Source organism: Leptopilina boulardi, unplaced genomic scaffold (assembly GCF_019393585.1).
Source record: "Leptopilina boulardi isolate dan_hultmark-lab unplaced genomic scaffold, ZJU_Lbou_2.1 LbouV2_130, whole genome shotgun sequence".
NCBI classification, from domain to species: Eukaryota; Metazoa; Arthropoda; class Insecta; order Hymenoptera; family Figitidae; genus Leptopilina; species Leptopilina boulardi.
Window position 1 is genome coordinate 50,038 of NW_026137675.1, and position 23,945 is coordinate 73,982.

Below are 23,945 nucleotides of genomic sequence, written 5' to 3' on the forward strand. Positions count from 1 at the left end.
ATTATATTATATATTTAATTTTATTTTCTCTTTTTATCTCAAAGCTAATAATATTTTCGTGAATAAAAAAATTTTTATCCGAAAAAAAATTTCGCATTTACAAAAGAAAGTAAATTTTTTAATGAATTATTATAAAATCTTTCATAAAAAAAACGCTTCCACGAAAGTAGAAATTTTTTTTACGATTTTCTAGAAAAAAAAACACAATTATTAATTTCGGTGATTCAAATATCGTGGGCAATTCATTCGACCAATGAAAATCAAGCATAGCTTGGTAATAATTCCGTGAATGGCGCTAACGTCACTTTACCTCGGGCGAGCTCGAGCTCAATCGCCATTTTGTTTCTGTACTCCGTTAAATGTATATATGTGTGTGCGCGAGTTAAATAGCGATACATACACGTGAATTTTTGACGTTCCATACACGCGCGCAAGACCCTGGCTTTCTACATAGACACACATACAAATATATATAGTGGCACAAGATTTCAGTGTTTGTATATAAATGTGTATTTGAGTATTAGTGTTGAACTGCAGATGACAATGATGGCTGCCACCAGCGAAGAACGGAGTGTTATGGATCCATCGCGTACGAATTCAGTGCAAAATCAATCTGTGGACCGTTTGAAGATGCTTTATCCAATGGTGAATGAAGATGAAACACCATTGCCACGTTCATGGAGTCCAAAGGATAAATACAACTACATTGGACTATCGCAAAATAATCTTCGCGTTCATTACAAAGGTAGGTGGTGAGAATATATATTGTTCATCGCACACACTTATATATATATATATATATACATACAATTCCCCTCTTATGAATACTGCGATGCGCGCCCAATGCTTGACCTTACCCACCGATTTTTCCCTTAGCTAATTGATTGTCATTTAATGAAAATCATTTAAAATTAATTTTCCATATTTCATTATTAATCTCAATTATATCTTATCAGCCATGGTAATATCGATTGAAAATGGCAGAGCTCTCTTTTGCGTGTGTCAGCGACCTAAACAAAGGAGTCAGCTGATCGTCGATGTAGTTTGCGTCGACGATTCTTTTTTTTTTGGCTTTTAATTTTTTATTCTATTTCTGTAAAATTTAATTTTCTTTTTTGATAATTTTCTGGGGGGGGGGGAAAGAAAACAGTGTTTCTATTTTTGGTGGGGAAAAAAAAAATTCAAGTGGCAAATGGAAGGGAAAATTTTTCTTTTGAAAATAAGAGACTAAGAGTGTTGAATGGAAAAAGAAAAGCTGGAAATAAAAAAAATAACGCGTATTGGCAAACGTACAATGTCAATGACAGCTGTTTTGTCGAAAAGTGTATATATACGCATGGTCGGAAGTGTTGGGAGTTTATTTGTATGTGTGACAAAAAAAAAAAAAGATAAGATTTCGTTTGATTGTGTTAGTTTTTCTTTTTTCATTGCATCCCGAGAAATAGTGTGTGTGTGTGTGAGAGAGAGAGAGAGGGAGCTTTGTAATCTGACATGGCGTAAGATTTCTATAACACGATGCATTGTCAAGAAAAAGGAACTAAAACTAGTTACTTGAAATAATCAAAACGTTGTTCTTAGATAGATATTTAATTTTCTCTTTCAATCGTTTTTAATTTTTTTTTTTACTTTCTTCAGGAATTTTCCTCTTTTTTTTCTTTTGAACCGTTTTTATCTCGAAAATTCGAATTTTTTCTCAATTCAATTAATTCTCATTCGTTTTCTTTTTTCCAACTTTTTTTGTCCCTTTTGTTCCGATAAATTAATTAATTTACTTTTTATTGTCATAATTATTTTTAATATTTATAAATTATAATTGAAAAATTGAAAAAAAATATGTACCATATAAAAATTTTTCAAGGATAGAAATGAGATTAGTTTTTTTTTTTTTTTTTTTGCTAAAAAGTGTTTTTAAAAAAAAAATAATTTCAATAATTGAATTAAGTTTATTACTACTGTTAAAAGTTTTTCCTTTATATACAATATAATTTTGACCTTCATTGTTCAGGGCTTGGCAGAAGCATTAGATGCAGCACGCCAATTAAAATTTTGCATTCTCATTCAAATGACTATGGATTATTTAAATTACGACAAGGGAATATTTATTTTGTTGTAAATAAATATATTTTTTTATTGAAAAAATTTTTTTTCTTCTAATTTTTGTTTTATATTTATCATAACAGTGATTACATTTGACCAATTTTTTTTCATTATGAAAACGTATAAAGAAGAATTTTTTTTTTCATCTCGATGCAGTAAATTAATTTTAATAATAAAAATAGAGTAAAAAATTTTAAAAACAAAAAATTTACTTTTTATTTACTAAATAATTTCAGACCAAAAAAAAAATTAAAAAATCTTAATAACATAATTAAAAAAAATTTTACTTTTCTAATAACAATTTTAAAAATAGTGAAAATTAAAATTTACTATTATTATTATTATTATTATTATTATTATTTAATAATAATAAAAAAGGAAATATTTATAAAATAATTTGTTAATTTACATTTTAAAAATAGTAAAAATTGAAATTTACTTTTATTATTATTATTATTATTATTATTATTATTATTATTTAATAATAGTAAAAAAGGAAATATTTTTAAAATAATTTGTTAATTTACATTTTAAAAATAGTAAAAATTGAAATTTACTTTTATTATTATTATTATTATTATTATTATTATTATTTAATAGTAGTAAAAAAGGAAATATTTATAAAATAATTTGTTAATTTATATTTTAAAAATAGTAAAAATTAAAATTTACTCTTATTATTACTATTATTATTATTATTGTTATTTTTTATATTTAGTTTCTTAATTAAAAAACAAATATTTTTATTAAATAATTAATTAAAATGATTTTTTAATTTATTAAAAAATTAATTCAGACATGAAAAACTAAAAAAAAAAAAATTTTAATTTAAATTAAAAAAAATTTTGAATGAAAAATTTAAAAAAAAAAAAAAATAAAATAAAAATGATTAAATTGAAAATAAATTTTGTACGCGTCTTACATTTTTGGCTTGAAAACGTAGTAGCATATTTTAGTTTCTATTCATTAGTGATTCACGCATGCGGGATGTATATTTTGAAATTGTGATTTTTTGATCAAGATTTGCTCTCTTCAACGAGAGATTTTATTTTTATTATTATTTTTGAAAAAAAAAATTATTACGTTTTTTTTCATTATTTTTTTTAAAAGATAATTTCAAATAAAATATTTGTTTTATTATTCTATTTAATTACAAGGACAATTATTTAACTTTGGTATATTATAAAGAAATATAGGTCTTTTGATAATAATTATATTAAAGACAACTTATTTTTGAAAGGATAGATATATATATTGTTGTCAGAGGAGCAATTACTGTAATTGCCATCAGTACATCTCAATTTTCTACATGGTTCAGTGAGCGACTCTGTTCATTATTATTAGTTTTACAATGTTTCCTCTTTTTTTTTTATTATTTCTTGAAATAACAGTAATTGATATATTATTGAAAAAAAAAATATTTGTGGATTTTTTAAAAAGTTTTTATTAGATATAAATAATAATAATATTTTTTTTTATATAATTCACGTAATTTGTATTATTTTTAATAACATTTTATTGTAAATTTTTTTTTGCAATTTATTACATTTCTATTTTTTGAAATTTTTATTTTAAAAATATATAAATAAATTACAGTAGGTATTTTTTGGTTTCAATTTTTCTCAGTTGGAAAATTTTGTATTTTGTTTGGTTTAGAAAAAAAATTCCCAATGTTGTTTAAAAAAAAAAAAAAAATGGAATTTCGAGAATTAATGGAAAATTGTGAAATGTTAACTCTTTTGTGGGCAAAGCTCCAATTTTTTTTTTCATGTTAATTTTACAGTTGGATTAAAAAATAATAAATTTTTTTTTCATTTTACGAGTGATTAATTTTAAATACTTAAATTTATTTCAATTTTTTCATTGAAAATTACAAAAAAAAAAAAAAATGCGGAAAAATAAAAGAACCTGTGAAGTTTGCGTGCGCCTTCACTTTTTAACTGTTAGAGAGGAAAAAAAAATTATGTAAATAAAAAAATATTTACTATTACAATTATCGACAAAACTTTTTAAGGAGGGTATTTTAGTTTTGAAGCAATATAAATATTATCTGAAATTGTTGGTTATTTGAAAAAAAAGTATATATATAGAATTAAATAATACTTTTACAATGTCACAACAAATTAATAGGACGGATATGGATGGCATTGCAATTTTCTGATCGATTCTAGTCAATACAAGTAATCGTTGTGTATTAGTTGTGAGAAAGAGAGAGAGAGAGAAGGATTTTCAAATTCGTATCTTGACATTCTGCAAGGTTAAGTTTTTATATTGATTTTTTGAGCTTCCTATTTGTCAAGGTTGATATTATAGAAATAAAAAAGAGTTTCACAGAGCGAACAGTAGAAAGTTTCTTTGGCGTTTTAGAAATTCTTTTTTTTTTTTCCTTATATTTGATTTTTATAAATTATTTTTTAATATAGAGATTTTTTTTAAAAGTATTGTTTTTTAAATGTTGCTTAATTATTTACCATATTTTTGGATTTATCCTTTAATTAGTAATTTTTCTATTTAAAATTGTTAACAGTATTTATAATTATTATTATATTTTATTTATTATTATTTATTTATTAATCATAGTTCATGCCATTCGATTTTGAACGGATTTCCGGTATATATAAACTTTTATATAATTATTATTATTTAAATTTATAATATTTTTATTATAGTTCATTATTATATTAATTTATGATATTTTAATTATAATAATTGATTATTATATTAATTTATGATATTTTTATTATAATAATTGATTAATTATAATATTAATTATATTATTCGAAAATTACAATATTATTATTGTTTTGATATAATTATTAGTGATTTAAATTTGAACCCTACGGGGAATCGAACCCTAAACGCAAAAACCAAACCCGAGCGTTAACGACTGCGACCATTGCAACGACATTTTAGAATTTATACATTTTATTGTTTTAAAATAACATATAGAAAATAATTTTATTTCAAACAAAAAAGCTGTTTTTTTTTCATTTCTGCGACATTATTTATTTAATTCATTTCAATAGCGTTTTATATATACGGAAATTAAAACTTTTGCAATTTTTTTTTGTTTTTTAATAATTAAAAAAAAAAAATTATTATTGTCTTTCAAAATTATTTATCAAAATATGGCGCATCTTTTTAAACACAAAAAAAAATATATATTTCTTGTTTTGTGCTCTTTTTTTATTGCCCCGGGAACAAAATGTAAACAAAAATGTTGAGAGTACATTTTACCTGGTAATACTGCAAATTATTATTTTTTTTATTTTTCATCTCGCTTTTACTTGAATGTGAAAAATGCCTTTGATTTATATTTTTAATTAGATTTTTTTTTAAATTAATTATTTGGATAATTTAATTACGCTGAAAAATTAGTATAAAATTAAAGAACTGAAAAAATTATAAATTAGAAAATTTATATTTTTATTATTATTATTATTATTATTATTATTATGAATTATTATTATTATTATATTAATTTATAAATGCCTCGCTATTTATATTATTTTTATTATAATAATAAATTAATTATATTTTGAATTAATTAATTTTTATTTTATATTAAAAAAAAATAATTAGAAAATTTTTAATTTCAAAAAAGCAATTTATTATATTTTTGAAATTAATAATTGAGAAAATGATAGTTTCTTGACCTCGTGATTATAAATTCCTCTCTCATAGAATGTCTTTCTTTTGTTTTTTTTTTTTTTTTTTTGACATAAATAGGGTAAATAGGGCAAAAAAAAATGTTGTAAGCAAAGTGAGTATATATGTAAACTAAAAGTGAATTAATTAAATTAAAATGAAATCGGTGGTGGGTATTCAGGGGCACGACCATGGAATTGATGTAGTTCTTAACTAACCCCCGCGAATCGTTATTTCTTGTTGGTGCGGCGCGTGCGAGTCGATCGATTCAAAATATATAGATATATATAGAGTCGTCGAATAATCACACAGAAAACGAGAGAGTAAGTGCACTCGCATAAATCGCAAACCAAACTGTGTTAGGTATATATATATATATGTATACAAGAGAGCGAGAGTGAGCTACACACAACTTTTGTTATGTTGTTGTTGCTGTTGTTGGGGAAGAGAAAGGACCTTGCCTTTTAGTGTTACTATATTATTATACATGCAATGCACTCTAGGAGCACTAACTTTTTATTATACAAATATATCTATGTATTTCAGTTAACTGTATATATATATGTATGTATAATTGGTATTAGTGAATCCAACGACACGCGACTTTCCCCTCAAGGTGTGCGTGAAACATTACGCATTTCACAGGAAAAAAGAAATTCAATATACCGTCAGTTTTAATATAATATGTATGCTTTTATTATACATAGTTCGTTCGCACACACACACACACACACCTTTAAAAAAAATGAAGAGGTGAAAAAAAAACTTTTAATTAGAATATTATTTCTTTTTTAGTAAATTTTTTTTTTTTTACACTGAGAAAAATGTTTAGTCACAGCAACCAAAATTTGGTTGGGCCAACAAAAAATTTTTGATGTTATTAATTATTATTATTAAGCAACCAAACTATTTGTTTGAGTCAACCAAAAAATTTGGTTGAGTGTTTTTTTTTGTTGGCTTAACAAAAATGTTTGGTTAGCTCAACCAAATTTTTTTTGTTAGGTCAACAAAAATGTTTAATTGATAAAAAAAAACAGTTTTTTTTTAAATTAAAAATTTTATTCTACCTTATTTCTTTTCTTTATTATTTATTTATTTATTATCAATTTAACATTGAATTTATATTTATCCAATTGCAATATTTGTGGGACTTTGAAAAATCTCATATCCGCCTGGGATCGAACCTCTGTTTTAAAACTGATAGTCGGGAGCTCTGACCACTGGACTACCCATCCTTGTGTGAAATTTAAACTATAACTGTTCTCCTAAGCTTATGAGCTGACAGCGAATCAAATTATTTGGTTGTCGCAATCAAATTTTGGTTAGAACAACAAACGATAATTTGGTTTTTTAGACCAAACTATTTTGTTGTGTTAACCAAATTATTTTGTTGTGTTAACCAAATTATTTTGTTGTAACCAAATTTTAGTTGAAATTTAAAAAATGTTCAACCAAATAATTTTGTTGGCCTAACCAAAAAATTTTTGGTTGAGATATAATTCTACGATTTTGTTTCAACCAACCAAAATTTGATTATAAGAACCAAAATTCCCTAAACAAACAATTTTATTGGAAAGACTAAATTTTTTTTCTCAGTGTAATATATATTTAAGTAAATTTTTAATTAATTAATAGTAATATATTTTGTTGGAAATTTGAAAATGTAATTTTTTTTTTATAGATTTCTGAATTATCAACGAATGATACTTTGGCATATGGAATAATTTATGCGTTTCCTAAATAAGTGGCGCTTTTAATTTATAAATTAGCTGGACAAACCCCTTAATTTTGTTTTATTTTTCATAACAAGGAAACTGCCTTAATTTTTTTTTTATCCTCCCCCCTCTCAGAAAAAAATTCCAAAATTTCTTTAACACTTATAATTGATTGAAAATTATTTTATTAATGCGTTAAATAATTATTATTTTTCACTCCTTATAAGGAGTGATCATAATTTTGTTATTATTAATTATTATTATTATTATTTTTATTATTATTTTTATTATTTTTATTATTTTTATTATTATTTTTATTATTATTATTATTATTATTATTTAATAATAATAAAAAAAGGAAATATTTTTATAAAATAATTTGTTAATTAAATGTATTATTTTTTAGTGAATTATAGAGAATGTAACTTTTGGAAAATTGTTAAATGAATTTAAGACAAATTTTGGAATTTGTTTGTCGTAAACAATTTATTTACAGTTGCAACAGGGCAAAGTGGGATTTGTCCCCCAAATGAAGCTTTGCTTGTTTGAAGTTGCAATTTATCCACTTGTGTCAATTGAACAACAACTCGAGTTTTGATTTACAATATTCCGTTAATGAATATTTATGTATATAATGTAATAAATTTTGGTTTGGTGTTTTCGAATTTTATTGAAATTTCCTGTTTAATTTATTATTTCCGAAAATAATAATAATAATAAAAAAAAAAAAATATTAATATTCAAGGCTGAAAATTTGAAAATAAAAAAAAATTAAATAAATAATAGATTTTTTTTTGTAAAAAAAAAAGAAACATCAAAGTTTTTAAAAAAATTAATAAATAAATAAAAATGGATTATTACAAAAGAAAAAGTATATTAAACAAAAATTATTATTATACTGAAAAAAAAATTTATTTGATTCAAATATAATCGATTACTTGATTATTAGAAAATAAATATTTATTTCTCCCGTTATTTTATTAAATAAATAAATAAATTTGTATTAAATAATTATTATTTGAGTCAATTTAATTGTATTTGTTTTAAATACATAAATTATTGGTTCAAATACAGTTTATTTAATTAAAATAAAAAATTTTTTTGGTTCAAGTAAATATTTATTTGATAATAGTAAAGTAACCGATTATTTGAATCAAATAAAAAATTTTTTCAGTGTTTTTAGAAAAATTTAATTTTGTTAAATAATTATAAAATGAAATAATAATAATAATAATAATAATAATAATAATAATTTCGTGTTGAAATTTTCATTAATCGTATAAATTTCTTTGCAAAATTTTTTTTTGTTTTTTTATTTATTATATAAGAAAAATAAATGCAATTACAAAATCTATAATTAAAATTTTGCTAAATTAGATGGAAACTTGGGGTATTTTTTTTATTTTTTTTTTTTTTTTTTGTCTCGTCTCTCTGTAGGGAGGTCGGTGACTTAAGGGAAATCGATGAGACCGAACAGCTTCAAATAGGACCATATTCTGGAATATACATACATATATATATATATATTGAAAAAGGGGATATTGTAACTGATAAAAAAAACTTGAGTTTACCATGTTTCTATCGTTTTTTTTTTTCATTCCATTTTTTTTTCTATATACATTGAAACGTGACAAAAAATAAAGGAGAATCCTTGAATTTTCAAAACCCACGCAATTTACTGAATTTATGATCTCATATTAAAGGTCATACAAATTTTTCTCTAACGCTACCAAAGAATTATTGTTCTTAATATAGTATATACATATTTTTCACACGGAATAAAGAAATAAAAAATTTCTCGTTTTAAAATTTTTATAGAGAAATTTTTCTTTTTCTATTTTTGTATTTTTTTTTTTTTTTTTATTCATCTAATTATTAATTTTATGAATTTACAAGGCAATATTTGTATAATTTTTTCTATTGATTATTTTTTTATTTATTTATTTATTGAATCAAATTGCCATGTCATACAATGTACAGGCGCAGTCAACCTTGAAATCTTAAAAAACCTGTGAAAAAAATTAAATAAATTTTTTCAAAAAACTTTTTATTTAAAAAAAAAATTTTATTGTTAAAAAAAAAATATTTTTTTATAATTAAAAATAAGTTTTTATTATTTTATTAGTATTTATTATTAATATTGTTATTAATTATTTATTATTAATTATTAATTAATAATTGATTATAATTTATTATTATTATATATTTATTTCTCTCCATGTACATCTCTTTGGATTTTTACATATTAATTGCCCTCTTAATTACAAAACTAAAAATTAAAATAGAATAGTGAAATAGTAGAATAATAAATAATTTATTATTATTATTTTTCATAATAAAAAATAATTTAATACTAAAATAAAATAAAAAAAATTTATTATTAATTAATTATTATTTATTATTATTATTCTTTATAATAAAAATAATTTAATACAATAATAAAATAAAAAAATTTATTATTTATTAATTACTATTTATTATTACTATTTTTTATAATAAAAAATAATTTATTACTAAAATAAAAAATGTTGACCCTTTTGCAAAAAAAAAACATAATTATCATTGATTCTTGAATAAAATAAAAATTTTTTTTTTTTGTATTGTATTAATTGAAATGTAATATAATAATTTAACCATTTTTCTCTATTTTCGCGATAAAGTATAATGACATTTAATATATATATATAATTAAGCATCAATAGAGAGGGAAATTAAAAAAAATATTGGACATTTGTGTGTGCAATTTCGTGGCATCGCATCGTCAGAGCGAATCGACCTACTGACCTATTTTCTAGCTGTCTCCGCGTGTTCACCTGTAAGTCACCATTTAACATGATTTTTCAAATCCACGTGAACATTAGATTATGATTAATTTTTATTTTTCATTATATATTTCCGTGTATTTTTTTTGCTCATTTTTCATTTTCGTTTTTTTTAAACGAGATTTTTTTTCATATAAAAAGAATGTATAAAATTATATATATGTATATCTTATCGAAAGAATATACAAGTTTGGATTTGCATTACGATATAAAATCACTGATAAGGCACATGCGTGCATGACCTATCGCTATATAGAATAATGGTTCAATACGCAATTGGACCAAAAAATCAATTTTTATTAACATTATTATAATTTTCCTCTTTTAAGAATTAATTTTCTTTTTTTTCTTTCCCTTTCTTTTTTTTTACCTTCCATTCGACGTTTTTCTTTTTCTTTTTTGGCATTTAGTAATTTTTTATTCATCTCTGCTTATTCATTAAAAAAAAAATACTTTGATATTTGCTTTTTTCTTATAAAATGTCCATTTAATTGAATGAGCAAGATTTTCAATTTTATTTTTTTTTCAAAAAATGTTATTTTGCATTTAAATCTGAAAGTAGGTCAATTAAAAGTGTAAAAGGCTTGAAAAAGTTTTTGCGCTTTCGATTTTACCTTCGAAAATTGTCAAGTTTGAGGTTTAAAAATTTGAGTTGGTAGAGGAAAAAAAAATTTGGAAAAAATAAAAAGCGAGAGAATTTATTATTTATTAAATAATTATTAATATTTTTATAATAAATAATATAATAATAATTTTAATAATTATTAATATAATAATAATTTTTTGATATTTATTATTCAAATAAATATTGTTAATAAAATATAAAAAATATAAAATAATAATATTAAATAAAATTATTAATATCGATGTAATTATATAATTATAATAATAATTTTATATATTTAAAAAAAAGAAAGTAATTCGATATAATTAGAATTATAATTTAAAAAAGAATAGAATTTGATTATTTTCATTGAAATATTTTTTGCAAATTATTTTTTTTATTTCTTTGAATCAGGGCTGCAATTTTCAAATAAATTTTTATTTGATTTGAACAGAAAAATTTACTTTGCGTTAAATAAAATTTTATTTATGCTAAGTAATTCTTTTTATTTCTGCTAAATAATTCTTTTTATTTCTGCTAAATAATTCTTTTTATTTTAAACAAATAAAAATTAAATAAAAAATAACAAATAAAAATTATTTAATTCAAATAAATTTTATTTATCCCAAATAAACGCAATGGAAAAAAAAATTTATTTGATTCAAATACTCGATTACTTGACAAATGTTCATTTGTATCAAATAATTATTAATTGAGTCAATTAAATTGTATTTTTATTTCAAATACAGAAAAATTATTATTGGTTCAAATACAATTTATTTAATTCAATAAAAAATTATTTGGTTCAAGTAAATATTTATTTGATAATTGTCAAGTAATCGAGTATTTGAATGAAATAATTTTTTTTTTTTTTAATTTAAAAAAGTTTCTCTTTGTGTAAAAGTAGATAAGATTTTAATTCCAATATAATTATTAGCAGCAGAATTAAAAAAAAGAAAACCTTTTTTTGAAAAAAAAAATTACCTCTCAATGGAAAAATTTTCGTTTGTTAATAATTCATTGGCCCATTTGTAAAAATACCCGAAAAAATATAAAATCCTACTTTTCCTATGTTCTATATTTATATTTTCTTTTGTTTTCATTTTGCTGAAAGAAAAAGAAAAAAAAATGCAAGTGCACTTGAATTTTTCTTGCAGCAAAATACCATATATATATTGTGTTTGTGCAATGCAAGAAAGGAATTGTTGAGTAGAACTGTAAATTAAAAAGAGAGAGAGAGAGAGATAACTAAAGAATGATTTGTAATCCATTCAGGTTACGGGAAGACACACAAAGACGCTGCAAGTGTTCGTACGACGCATCCAATACCAGCAGCATGTGGATTGTATTACTTTGAGGTGAAGATTGTGAGCAAAGGCCGTGACGGTTATATGGGAATAGGCCTCTCAGCACATGGTGTTAATGTTAATCGACTCCCAGGTTGGGATAAACATTCTTATGGTTATCACGGTGACGACGGGAACAGTTTTTGCGCCTCGGGCACAGGCCAACCATATGGGCCTACATTTACAACTGGTGACGTTATTGGATGTGGTGTCAATCTTGTTGACAACACTGCTTTTTACACCAAGAACGGACACCATCTCGGCATTGCATTCACAGATTTACCCGTAAGATGATGATAATGATGATAATATAACCAATTTATCCTCGCAAGATTTTCTCAACCGAAGATGCTGTAAATTATAATCAAAATAATCAGATTTTGATTTTATTACATAAAAAAAAAAAAAAAATTATAAAATTTTCGGTGATAGAAAATTTGGCCTAAACATTTAAATAAATTTAAAGTAATTATAGTCCAAAAAAAATTAATTTTTAAATCAATTAGAATTTTTAATTTCAAGAATTTTATTTGGTATATTTTTTTTGTCGAATTTTCATTAAAATTTGACAAAATTTATTTTGAAACGAATTTTTACTTTACGGAATTTTTTTTTTTTTTGGTAATTTTTATTTGGTAGAATTTTTATTTTACAAAATTTCTCTCTTTACACAATTTTTTTTATTTAAAAGAATTATATAATTTAATCGAATTTGTAATTTAGCGAAATTCTCAATGAAGAGAAAATTTAATTTTAATTTTTAGTGATGTGAATTTTTAAATTTGCAAATTTTTAAATGTCCAAATTTTGAATTCAGTGAATTTTCAATTTTTTCGAATTTTTATTTACACAAATTATTATTGGATATAATTGTAAAAAACAACGAATATTTATTTTTACAAATTTGCAAACGACTATAAAATCAATAGAAAAATTTCAATGCGATTTTTAAAATTTTACCAGAAAATTGTCAAGAGAAAATTGTGGTTGGTTTTTTGAAAATAGCGCCGAAATTTTTTTTTGTCGGATTTTTTTTCTTGTTTGGACATTTGCAATTTTGGATGAATGAAAATTTTGTAGAATTCTATTAAATAAAAATTTGTGTAATTAAAAATTTGGACAAATTAAAATTCGGTAAAATTTGGAAATTCTAGTATTGAAAAATTCGAAGCACTTAAAATTAATGAGAATTCTGCTAAATTAAAATTCGGTTAAATTAGAATTTTTTTTAAATAAAAAGTTGTGTAAAGAGAAAAATTTTTAAAATAAAAATTCTACCAAAGAAAAATTATCTAAAAATTCTTTAAAGTAAAAATTTGCTAAAAAAAATAAATTCTGTTAAAGGAAAATTCGAGAAAACAAATTCAATAAAATTTTTTAAATTGAAAATTCTAATTATTTTTATGGAATAATCATGTTTTTATGGAATAATCACCATAAATTTATCATAAAAATCAAGAATTAAAATTTTTATTTTAAAGAATTTTATTAGATATAAAATTATTTTTTAGACGAATTTTTATTATTTAAATTATAGAATTTCTCTTAATACGAATTTTTACTTAACAAAATATTTAGGTACTGAAATTTTTTTTTTTTTTACAAAATTGTTTATTTTACCGAATTTTTAATTAGTAACTTTTTATTTAAAAAAAATTCTAATTTAACCAAATTCAGTAGAATTTAAATTTTGAAATTTAAAAAATTCGAATAAAATAAAATTCTATTGAATGAAAATTCTGCTAAATTAATTAATTAATATTCGGTTAAATTCGAATTTTTAATTTTATTTTTGGAAAAAAATTAAAAAATTTTCAAAATCCAGACGATTGCTTAAAAAAAAATCAGCAATTAAAAATAATTGAAATTATGAAAGAAGTTCAAATTTTAATTCTTTCAGAATTTCGAGTTTTATGTGAAAAATTATCAACAAAATTTTTGTTTATTAATTTTTTAAATTTACATAACAATAAACAACACTAATTTCGTTGTTGGGTTGAAATTTTTTCGGTCCGTTATCTTAAATGAAAATTTTCTAAATTAGAATTCGTTGAAATAAAAATTCGTTTCAATATAAATTTTGATATAAAAATTATTCTTTTATAAAAATTATTATTATTATTATTATTATTATTATTGTTTTATAAAAATTATTATTATTATTATTATTATTATTATTATTGTTTTATAAAAATTATTATTATTATTATCATTATTATTCTTTTCTATAAAAGTATTTGTTTTAAATTTTTATTGAAACGAATATTATATTTACAAGAAATATTTGCTGTTTAATTTATTTTAAATTTGTAAAAAAAAAAAATTGATAATATTTTCTTTTTGCAGCCAAATCTTTATCCAACAGTTGGACTACAAACGCCAGGCGAAGTGGTTGATGCAAATTTTGGCCAACAACCATTTGTTTTTGATATTGGTGATATGATGAATGAACTTCGAGTTCGAACGAGATTACAGATTATTAATTATCCCACACCAGATCATGGCCAAGGACACTGGCAAGCAGTTCTTCACAAGTATACAATTTTTCTTCTTTAATTTAATTTGGGGAATAATTTTTTTTTTCTTTTTTTAATGATAAATACGGGTTTTATTTTTTTTTTATATTTTTAAATATCGAATTAATTTTTTTTTTCAGAATGGTGTCTACGTACCTTGTTCATCATGGATATTGCGCAACAGCCGAAGCTTTTGCCAGCAGTACAGGACAAGTGTTCGAAGAGGATTTAAATTCGATAAAAAATAGACAAAGTGAGTTTGAAAAATTTATTTTCTAGAAACAATTTATTATTTTAAAAAAAAATTCTATAAATTATATTGATTTAGTTCAGCTAATGAAATTAATTTATAAAAATTATTTTTATTTAAAAATACGGTCTTAAATTTAAAAAAAGAAGGAAAATAAATTCAGCGAATTGTTTTTTTTTTTTAGAAATTTTAAAATTGGTCCTGGCGGGACGAATGGGCGAGGCGATAGAATTAACAAGTCGATTATACCCGGGCCTGCTGGAACGGGACCCAAATCTTTTATTTGCGCTCAAGTGTCGTCAATTTGTTGAAATGGTAAATGGAAGTGATTCGGAAGTTTATTTGAGTAACAGCGAAAACCAAACGAGCGTCATACAATCCACCAAAGCCTATACAAAATCTTCGACGAACGGCAACGTTGAGGATATGAATCTTAATAATGCCATTAATGGTGCTCCCGAGCAACAACAATTTATTAATGGCCAAATTGAAGACGACGTTGAAATGGAGGAGAATACCGTTATAAACGGTGTGAAAAACACCAATGGCTATCAAAATGGGAACCAAAATAATACAAATGGCTACAAATGTCAAAATGGCGAGGACGTCGATATGGGTAATTCGTATTCATTTATTTAATTAACTAGCAATATTAAACGCGCGCAAGCGCGCCAAATTGAGTATTTCATTATTTGTTATAGAGAAATTAAAAATTAATATTATCAATAATTATTTAAATTTATTAGAATATTATTCCATATTAAATGATAAAAATAAAAATTATATGTTTATAGGCCTCAGATTATTAATTATCAAATTATTAAATTTTAAATTCAAAGTCTTTTAAAATTCAATTATTTTCCAAATTTTCAATTTAAAATCAAATGAAATTCAATTATTACCCAAAATTTCCATTCAAAATCAAGTAAAATTCACTTATTTTCCAAATTTTCAATTTAAATTCAAATAAAATAAAATTATTTTCTAAAATTTCATTTCAAAATTAATTATCAAAAATCAACTAAAATTGAATTATTATTTAAAATTGTAATTGAAATTTAATTATTTTCCAAAATTTCAAATCAAAATCCAAGACAATTCAATTATTTTCCAAATTTTTAATTCAAAATCTTTTAAAATTCAATTATTTTCCAAATTTTCAATTTAAAATCACATAAAATTCAATTATTATCCGAAATTTTAATTTAAAATCAACTAAAATTCAAATATTTTCCAAATTTATCTATTGAAAATTAACAAAAATTCAATTATTTTCCAAAATCAACTAAAATTCACTTATTTTCCAAATTTTCAATTTAAATTCAAATAAAATAAAATTATTTTCTAAAATTTCATTTCAAAATTAATGATCAAAAATCAACTAAAATTGAATTATTATTTAAAATTGTAATTGAAATTTAATTATTTTCCAAAATTTCAATTCAAAATCCAAGAGAATTCAATTATTTTCCAAATTTTTAATTCAAAATCTTTTAAAATTCAATTATTTTCCAAATTTTCAATTTAAAATCACATAAAATTCAATTATTATCCGAAATTTTAATTTAAAATCAACTAAAATTCAAATATTTTCCATATTTATCTATTGAAAATTAACAAAAATTCAATTATTTTCCAAAATTTCAATTCCAAAATCAACTAAAATTCAATTATTTCCCAAAATTTTAATTCAAAATCAAAGAAAATTCAATTACTTTCCAAATTTTTAATTCAAAATCTTTTAAAATTCAATTATTTTCGTAGTTTTCAATTTAAAATGAAATAAAATTCTTCAATTATTTTCTAAAATTTCTATTCAAAATTAATTATCCAAATTTTCAATAAAAAATGAACTTAAATTAAATTATTATTCAAAATTTCAATTAAAATTCAATTATTTCCCAAAATTTTAATTCAAAATCAAAGAAAATTCAATTATTTTCAAAATTTTCAATTCAAAATCAACTAAAATTCAATTATTTTCTAAATTTAAAATCAAATAAAATTTAATTATTTTCTAAAATTTCAATTTAAAATTAAGTATTAAAATTTTCAATAAAAAATCAACTAAAAATGAATTATTATCCAAAATTTTAATTGAAATTTAATTATTTTCCGAAATTTCAAATCAAAATTAAAGAAAATTTAATTATTCTAAAAAATTTGAATTCAAAATTAATTGAATTTTCAATAATTTGAATTTAAAAGCATTTAAAATTTAATTATTTCTAAAATTTTCCATCGAAAATTTTTTGAAATTTAATAATTTCAATTATAACTCTAAGGGAATTCAATTATTTTTAAATATTTTTATAATATTCTTTGAAAATTCAACTATCTGAAACCATTTTTCAATTAAAAATGCTTATCAAATTATTGTATTTTGTCTGTAATTTCTAATAAATTTTTTAGTGAAATCATATAAAATTTTAATTAAAATCACTTGAAGTTCAATTAATTTCTAAAATCTCAATTTTAAATCTTTTGAAAATTCAATTAAATTTAAAAAATGTTTTTCAAAAAATTTTTTGATAAATTATTTTTAGTTCTGTAAAATTTTATTATTGTTTGAAAATTAACAATATCTTTTGAAATTTAATTATTTCTAAAATTTTCAAGTTTAATTTGACACAAATTTGACACGTCATAAGATTACTATTCAAAAAACACGTGAAATCATAAAAGACCAACTTCAAGTTAGGACAGAAGGACAGACCAAGCATTTTATTATTATATAATTTTATTTCTTTCGATTTATTTATTTAATTTAGTTTAGTTTTTTAATTTAATTAAATTAGCTAATGATTTTTTTTTTTTTTTCTTTAGAAATCGATACGACAAATCACAATCAACAACAAAATGGAAATTGTGGAATGAATGTTGATTGTTCGACGGCTAAGAGCTCAAAGAAACAATTGTGCGGTGGTAATAAACAGGCTATTGAAAAAATGTTGGAATTTGGAAGACAATTGTACGCACAGTCGTTATTATTGAGGCAACAGCATGGCAAAAATGAGGCGAATAAGAAAATGATACAGGACGCCTTTAGTCTTCTTGCTTATTCAAATCCTTGGAATTCACCAGTTGGCTGGCAACTTGATCCACAACAGAGGGAAACAGTTTGTGCAAGGCTCAATTCTGCCATATTAGGTAAAAAAAATACATTTGGTTTGTAATTTTAAATTCTGCTAAATTGATTTTTCGAATAAAATTCTCCTTTTTTTTTACGTAGAATCGAGTAATTTGCCACGACGACCGCCATTAGAAGTCGCAGTATCACACGCCAGGGAGTTGGTACGTTTGATGTCGAATGCAGGACTTGGAGCATGCAGCTTTGCGGTTGTTGACAATATTATTCAATATTGACGGTGCCTCCCCCTGCTGCTGCCACGAGCGCCCCTTCAACCTGCCCGAGTGTGGTGAGTGCCCTCGTATTTAACTGGAAAAAAGTGCCTCACGATCGGTGGACCCGGCCAACAACGAACGATTTTTCATGCCGTCGGAGCGCTGTGATTCCTATTTAAAAAAAATGAAATGAAAGAAGAAAAACAAATAAATAAACAAAAAAACTACAAACATACAACAACAACAACCAAACAAACAAACAAAATACCGTGACCCGTTCGGCTTTTAATCGTGCACAATGTCCGCGTTAATCACTTTAACGTTTCAAAAAAACTACGTGTACGATTTCGGGAACACCGAACTGCAATATCACAAAAAAAAAAGAAATTTAATTTCGGTTCTTTGCCCCGCTTTTTCCGCCCAAAGGGCTGAATATTCTCACTTAGATATTGAAAAAAGAAAGAAAAAAAAGATTTAATGGCACAGGAAAAGAATATTGGATAATTGTTGAATAGAATAAAAAAAAAAAAAAAAATTGTCTAGGAAGAAAAAAAGAAGTTATGGAGATAAAATTTAAAAAATCTGCAATAATAAGATAATTTAGTATTTCGAATTGTCGATGTACGTAAAAAAAAAAAAAGTTGCTGTCTTTTTTTTTTTTTTGGAAATTAGATATATAAAATCGCCTTAGTTCTGCAATTTCGAGATCTCAAATTTTTATAACGTTCTCAATCTTTTTTTTAAAAATTTTTTTCGAAAAAAAAAAAACAGAACGAAAATGTGTGGAGCAAAATCCATTTGGCGGATTTTTTTCATCCAATATTCAGCTGGATTTGTGGAGAAAAAAAAAACTCGATCTCAAACACAATATGATACAAAAAAAAAAAAATCATGTTGATAAACGCTCTGACCTGCCAATCAAAAATCACACATTTTTTTTTTTTAAGTGATTTATTCTAAAAAGAAAAGAATTTTTTTGTTGAAAAAGTGGAAGAGAATAATTTGTTTTAAAAAAACAGAAAAATAACTGCTGCCCTCTACAACGAGCCATGTTCAATAATTAATAATCGACGATATTTCGCCGAGAAGGAAAAAAAAATTCTCTCATTCCCAATATCGCGCAATTTTTTTTTTTTTTTTTTTTTTCTTATTTTGAAGAGAAAAAAAAGATTATGTTTTTTCTTTCAATAGAATTTTTATTTAGGTAAGAGAATAATTCATTAATTTTTTTTTTTAAATTCAATTGATTTTAAAAGACAAATGAGAATTTTTTTTTTGGAAATTTTTTTTGGGGATAAAGAAAAAATTAAAATATAAAAAGGAGTAAAATCAAAATTTGTTGAAAACAAAGTCGAAATAGAATTTTTAAGAAAAGATTTTATTTACAATAAAGAATTTAAAAAATTTGAAAAAAATGTCTGAAAAAAATTTCAAAAAAGAAATAATGAAAATTTTTTTAATTTCAGTTTTAGAAACGCTTTGCAATGTTAAATGGTGGCGTTTATAAATTTTTTTTTATTCTCTACTATATTCGGATTTTTTTTTTTAATAAAATTGTTTAATTATTTTTAATCCAATATTGTTTTTTTTAGAGATTAAAAAAAAATTCGAGCAATTTGAATGACATACGTTTAGAAAGTTTAAAATAATAGAGAAAAATTTTCTAATTACATTATTAATATTTTAATTAGTTTTTAATTAATAAATTAGTTATTAAATATTTCTTCTTAATTTATTATTGACTTATTAATATTATTTAATTAATATTAAATATTATTAAATATTAATATTAATATATTAATATTAAATAACAATATTAATTATTAATATTAATTAATAATAATGAAAATTATTATCGATTAAAAATATTAATAATTATTATTATTATTATAAAATTGTCAATAATAATTTAATGAAAAAACAATTAAATTAGATTAATCAAATTGGATTAAAAATTTTCTACAATTGGTTTTTGGTAATTATGCAAAAATTTGGAATTTATCGTTTTTTTTTGTTTTTTGAAATAAGATTTAATTTTTAAAATTAATTGTTAAAATTGATTTAATATTAATATTATCAAAATTGGGGGAAAAAAAATTATTTTAACCTTGTTTCCGAATTGTTAAGATTTTTAGATTCTCAAGTTTGTCTTGAAAAAAATAATTTTCACTCAAGTTTTTTTAATTCGCAATTTAATTTTTTTTTTGGGATTAAGAGAACGCCATGCTCGTTTTTTTTTTTTTTTTGAAGACGAATGAGGTTTTATAATACGTTATTAATATCGAAATAAAATTATGAGAAAGAAAAAAAAAACTTAACTAAAGAACGATCTTGTACCCTATATTAAGTAATTGTTTTTTATATGCGACATAGTATATTATATTATATATTATTAAAGAAAAAAAAAAAAAAAAAAAATGATGGAAATCGTATGCAGCTAGAAGTAAGCGTGCGTTTAAATACAATAATTTACAATAATATTAGAAAAGAATACAAATTAAATAGGTTTATCAGAATCGAAAAAAAAAGTTTTATTTAGCGTTACAAAGATTTTTTTTTGGAGGAATTTTTTTGTTTGAAAATTTCGATTTTTTTGGGTATTCGAGGAAAAGGATAAATTTTTTTGGTTTTTTTGGGAAAATTGCGTCCGAATTTACACATAATATATATATATATAGATAAATATTGGCGAATGATTTTTTTTTGTGGTTTATCAATTTATATTGATTTGTTCTTCATTATCATTATCATCATTATCATCGTGTTTTCTTGTCACAAACAAATATACAAACATACAGACACACACAAACACAGATACATATTTAAAAAAAAAAAAAAAAAACATCTCTTGCCTTTTTCCAATTATCAGTGATTCTAGAATTTTTCCCTCCTCCTCCTCCTCCTACTCCTTGACTCAACATTTCTGAGATATTTCTCGTAACGCATATCTATGTAATAAATTATTATAATATATTGTAACGCGCCAATCTAACATAACATTAATTTTTTTCGTTTTTATTATCGCTGCTTACAGAAAATATATACAAACATTTATAATATTTGTTTAATATATGTTGTTCGCATTTAGTTTTTCATTGTTCCTGCCAAAGCACGTCCTGCTTCCTATTTATATATTTATAATGTCAAAATTTTCTGCGACAATTTTTTGTTTTTTTTTTTTTTTTTAATTTCTTTTCAGTGAGAAAAATTCTGTTTTTTTTTTTTATAAATGGTGGAAAATATTTTCTGTCGGTGATTTTTTTTTTATTTTATTAAAAATAAATAAAAAGGCTTTTTTATTTTTATTAAAATTACTGTAGAAAAATGTAAAATTTTTATTTTTAATGAAATTTTTCCTTATTTTAGTTTTAGTATTTTAATTAAAATAAATTAATTGATCATTTCTCACTGGGGGAAAAAAAATAGGGATCGAGATTTACAAGAAAAGGGAAAAATTTTAAATTCTAGATTGTGATGGAAAATTTCGAAAAATAATTGGCAAATGAATGATTGCAAAAAAAAAAAAAAAAAATAGCATGTATTACACTTAATTAGCCTCATTTTTTTTTTGCAGAGGACATTTTTTTTAAACGATTCATAACTGAAATTAAATAGAAAAAAAAAATTGTTTTTTTTTCTATTTATTTATTTCAAACATTATTATTATTAACTACTTAAAAAATTTACTATTATTATTTATTTATTCACTTTTTTTTTTATTTTAATATATTTATTTTAAAAAAGAAATATATTTAAAAATATTTTTTTTTATTCCTCTACAAAATTTCAGGCATGAATCGTTAATTACAAAAAGAATCATACATTTTTTTATTTTTGATAAATAAAAAAAAAAACAATGTTCGGCTTAGAGTACATAACATAAGACACAAATGCGCGAGCAGGAAGAGTAGCAAAAAAAAAAAGAATAATAATAATAATAATGCTCGCTGTTTGAAAAATTTTAGTCGGCTGCAAATTTTAATAAGTAGATTTTTTATAATCTCCAAAAAAAGCTTGTTCCATCGAGCGGTTTTTTCGAATTATAAATGTTACGTAGTTTATTAATTACTCGTGCCAAAGAATTCGGTACTGTCATCGTCTCTTCCCATTCACAATTTTTTAAACACACAAATAAATAATTAATTATTTTTTCAATTAAAAAAATAGAAAATAGAACTATTTTTTTTCTCAAACAGTTAAAATACTTTTTTTTATAATTATTTTTTATTTTCAAAAAAATAATTTTCTCTTAGAATTAATTTTTTATAAAATTTTAATTTTTCTCCTAATTAGTAATTAGAAATACAATTTTGAAATATAAAAATATTTTTAAAAATCAGCTTTTTGATAATAATTAGTAGTTTTTTCTAAAAAAAACAAATCGCAAAAAAAAATATTTTTTCAAAAATCATTTTTGTTTCAGATAACTTTGCATTTTTCTGAGGAATTCTGATTTCCTGTGATATTCGACCACTCAAGATTTTTCTCAAAAAAATCTCAAGTTATCAAAAAAAAAAAAAAAAAACAAAAAAGAAATTTCTTCATCCTGAAAATAAAAAAACGAAATAAAAATCAGATTCAAAAAAAAATTGGATATTTTTTTACCAAAAAAAAAATAAAATAAAATAAATGGGAGGTGACAATTGGTATCGAATCTGTGTCTCGATTAATTTGCAAAAAAAATTGTTTATCGTGACTGTGTGCGTCGTTAAACGGCTCATAGCGTGGTCCAAAAGTCGATTGAAACAAAAAAAAAACACAAACAAAAAAATAATACAAAAAAAAATCCTGTGCCCTTTTTTTCGGCGCGAAGGAAAAAAAAAACACACGTGATAAAAAGCCATAACGAACTAAACATAATAATAATTTCTTGTATGTGATATCTTTTAGCGTGTAGTAAAAAGAAAAAAAAAAAAAAAAAAAGTAAAAAAACGACGATTGACTAGACAATCCTAGAAGTTCTTAAGATATAAGCTCATGTTCTTCATTTTAAAAGGAAAAAAAAATTAATTATTATAATGATAATACTAATAATAATAATAATAATAATTATAATAATGGAATTTAAATCATGTCATTTACAAAAATTATCGAATTTAAATTTATTTCCAATGTTAATTATTAATTAATTAATAATATTAAATTAACTTTTCTCATTTTAATATTATTTTTATTTAAATAATTTTTTTTCGAAAATTTTTTCCAATTTTTAAATTTTTAATAGAAAAAGAAAAATTATTCTTGAGTCAAATTCCCCGTTGACCAGTTAATAATAAAAATTTCTAATTAAGAATATTTGCGATTTTTGGGGGAAAAGAGAGAAGAAAAAAAATTTTTTTCCCTTGCAACGAGAATTTTTTTTTTTTTTTGAAAAAAGCAAACCACCAAAAAAAAAGTGAAAGCAAAAAGAATATAACGCTTCAAAAAAAAAAAAGTAGACTTCTGGACTAAGCTATTGCCAACGGATATAACTATATATATTTAATTAATTAATTAATTATTAATTAATTATTAATTAATAAATAATTACACATATACAAATTTTTCAATACTCGAATGTTATTGTACAATAGTAGCCAATGTGTAAATATATATAAATGAG

General features: G+C 22.0%; 1 protein-coding gene across 2 annotated transcripts; it reads left to right on the forward strand.

The window, feature by feature from the left end:
• The first annotated feature begins 349 nt into the window (after positions 1-349).
• On the forward strand, positions 350-23,151 carry LOC127291271 (ran-binding protein 9). 2 transcript variants are annotated; one of them, XR_007844573.1, is made up of 8 exons: positions 350-745; positions 12,162-12,517; positions 14,579-14,766; positions 14,889-15,001; positions 15,183-15,614; positions 17,825-18,148; positions 18,231-18,417; positions 22,767-23,151. XR_007844573.1 is itself a non-coding variant. In XM_051320315.1 (7 exons), the coding sequence occupies exons 1-7, from the start codon at positions 538-540 to the stop codon at positions 18,362-18,364; spliced, it is 1,755 nt and encodes a 584-aa protein (XP_051176272.1). In that variant the 5' UTR covers positions 351-537; the 3' UTR covers positions 18,365-19,493. The 2 variants fall into 2 exon arrangements, 1 of the variants encoding a protein (XP_051176272.1); XM_051320315.1 differs by lacking the exon at positions 22,767-23,151 and having other exon boundaries at positions 351-745; positions 18,231-19,493.
• Positions 23,152-23,945: the final 794 nt, after the last annotated feature.

Coding starts and splice junctions, on each gene's coding strand:
- LOC127291271 (XM_051320315.1), top strand. CDS start 538: ATGACAATGATGGCTGCCACCAGCGAAGAACGGAGTGTTATGGATCCA. Junction 746..12,161: donor TCTTCGCGTTCATTACAAAG/GTAGGTGGTGAG, acceptor TAATCCATTCAG/GTTACGGGAAGACACACAAA. Junction 15,615..17,824: donor TGGCGAGGACGTCGATATGG/GTAATTCGTATT, acceptor TTTTTTCTTTAG/AAATCGATACGACAAATCAC.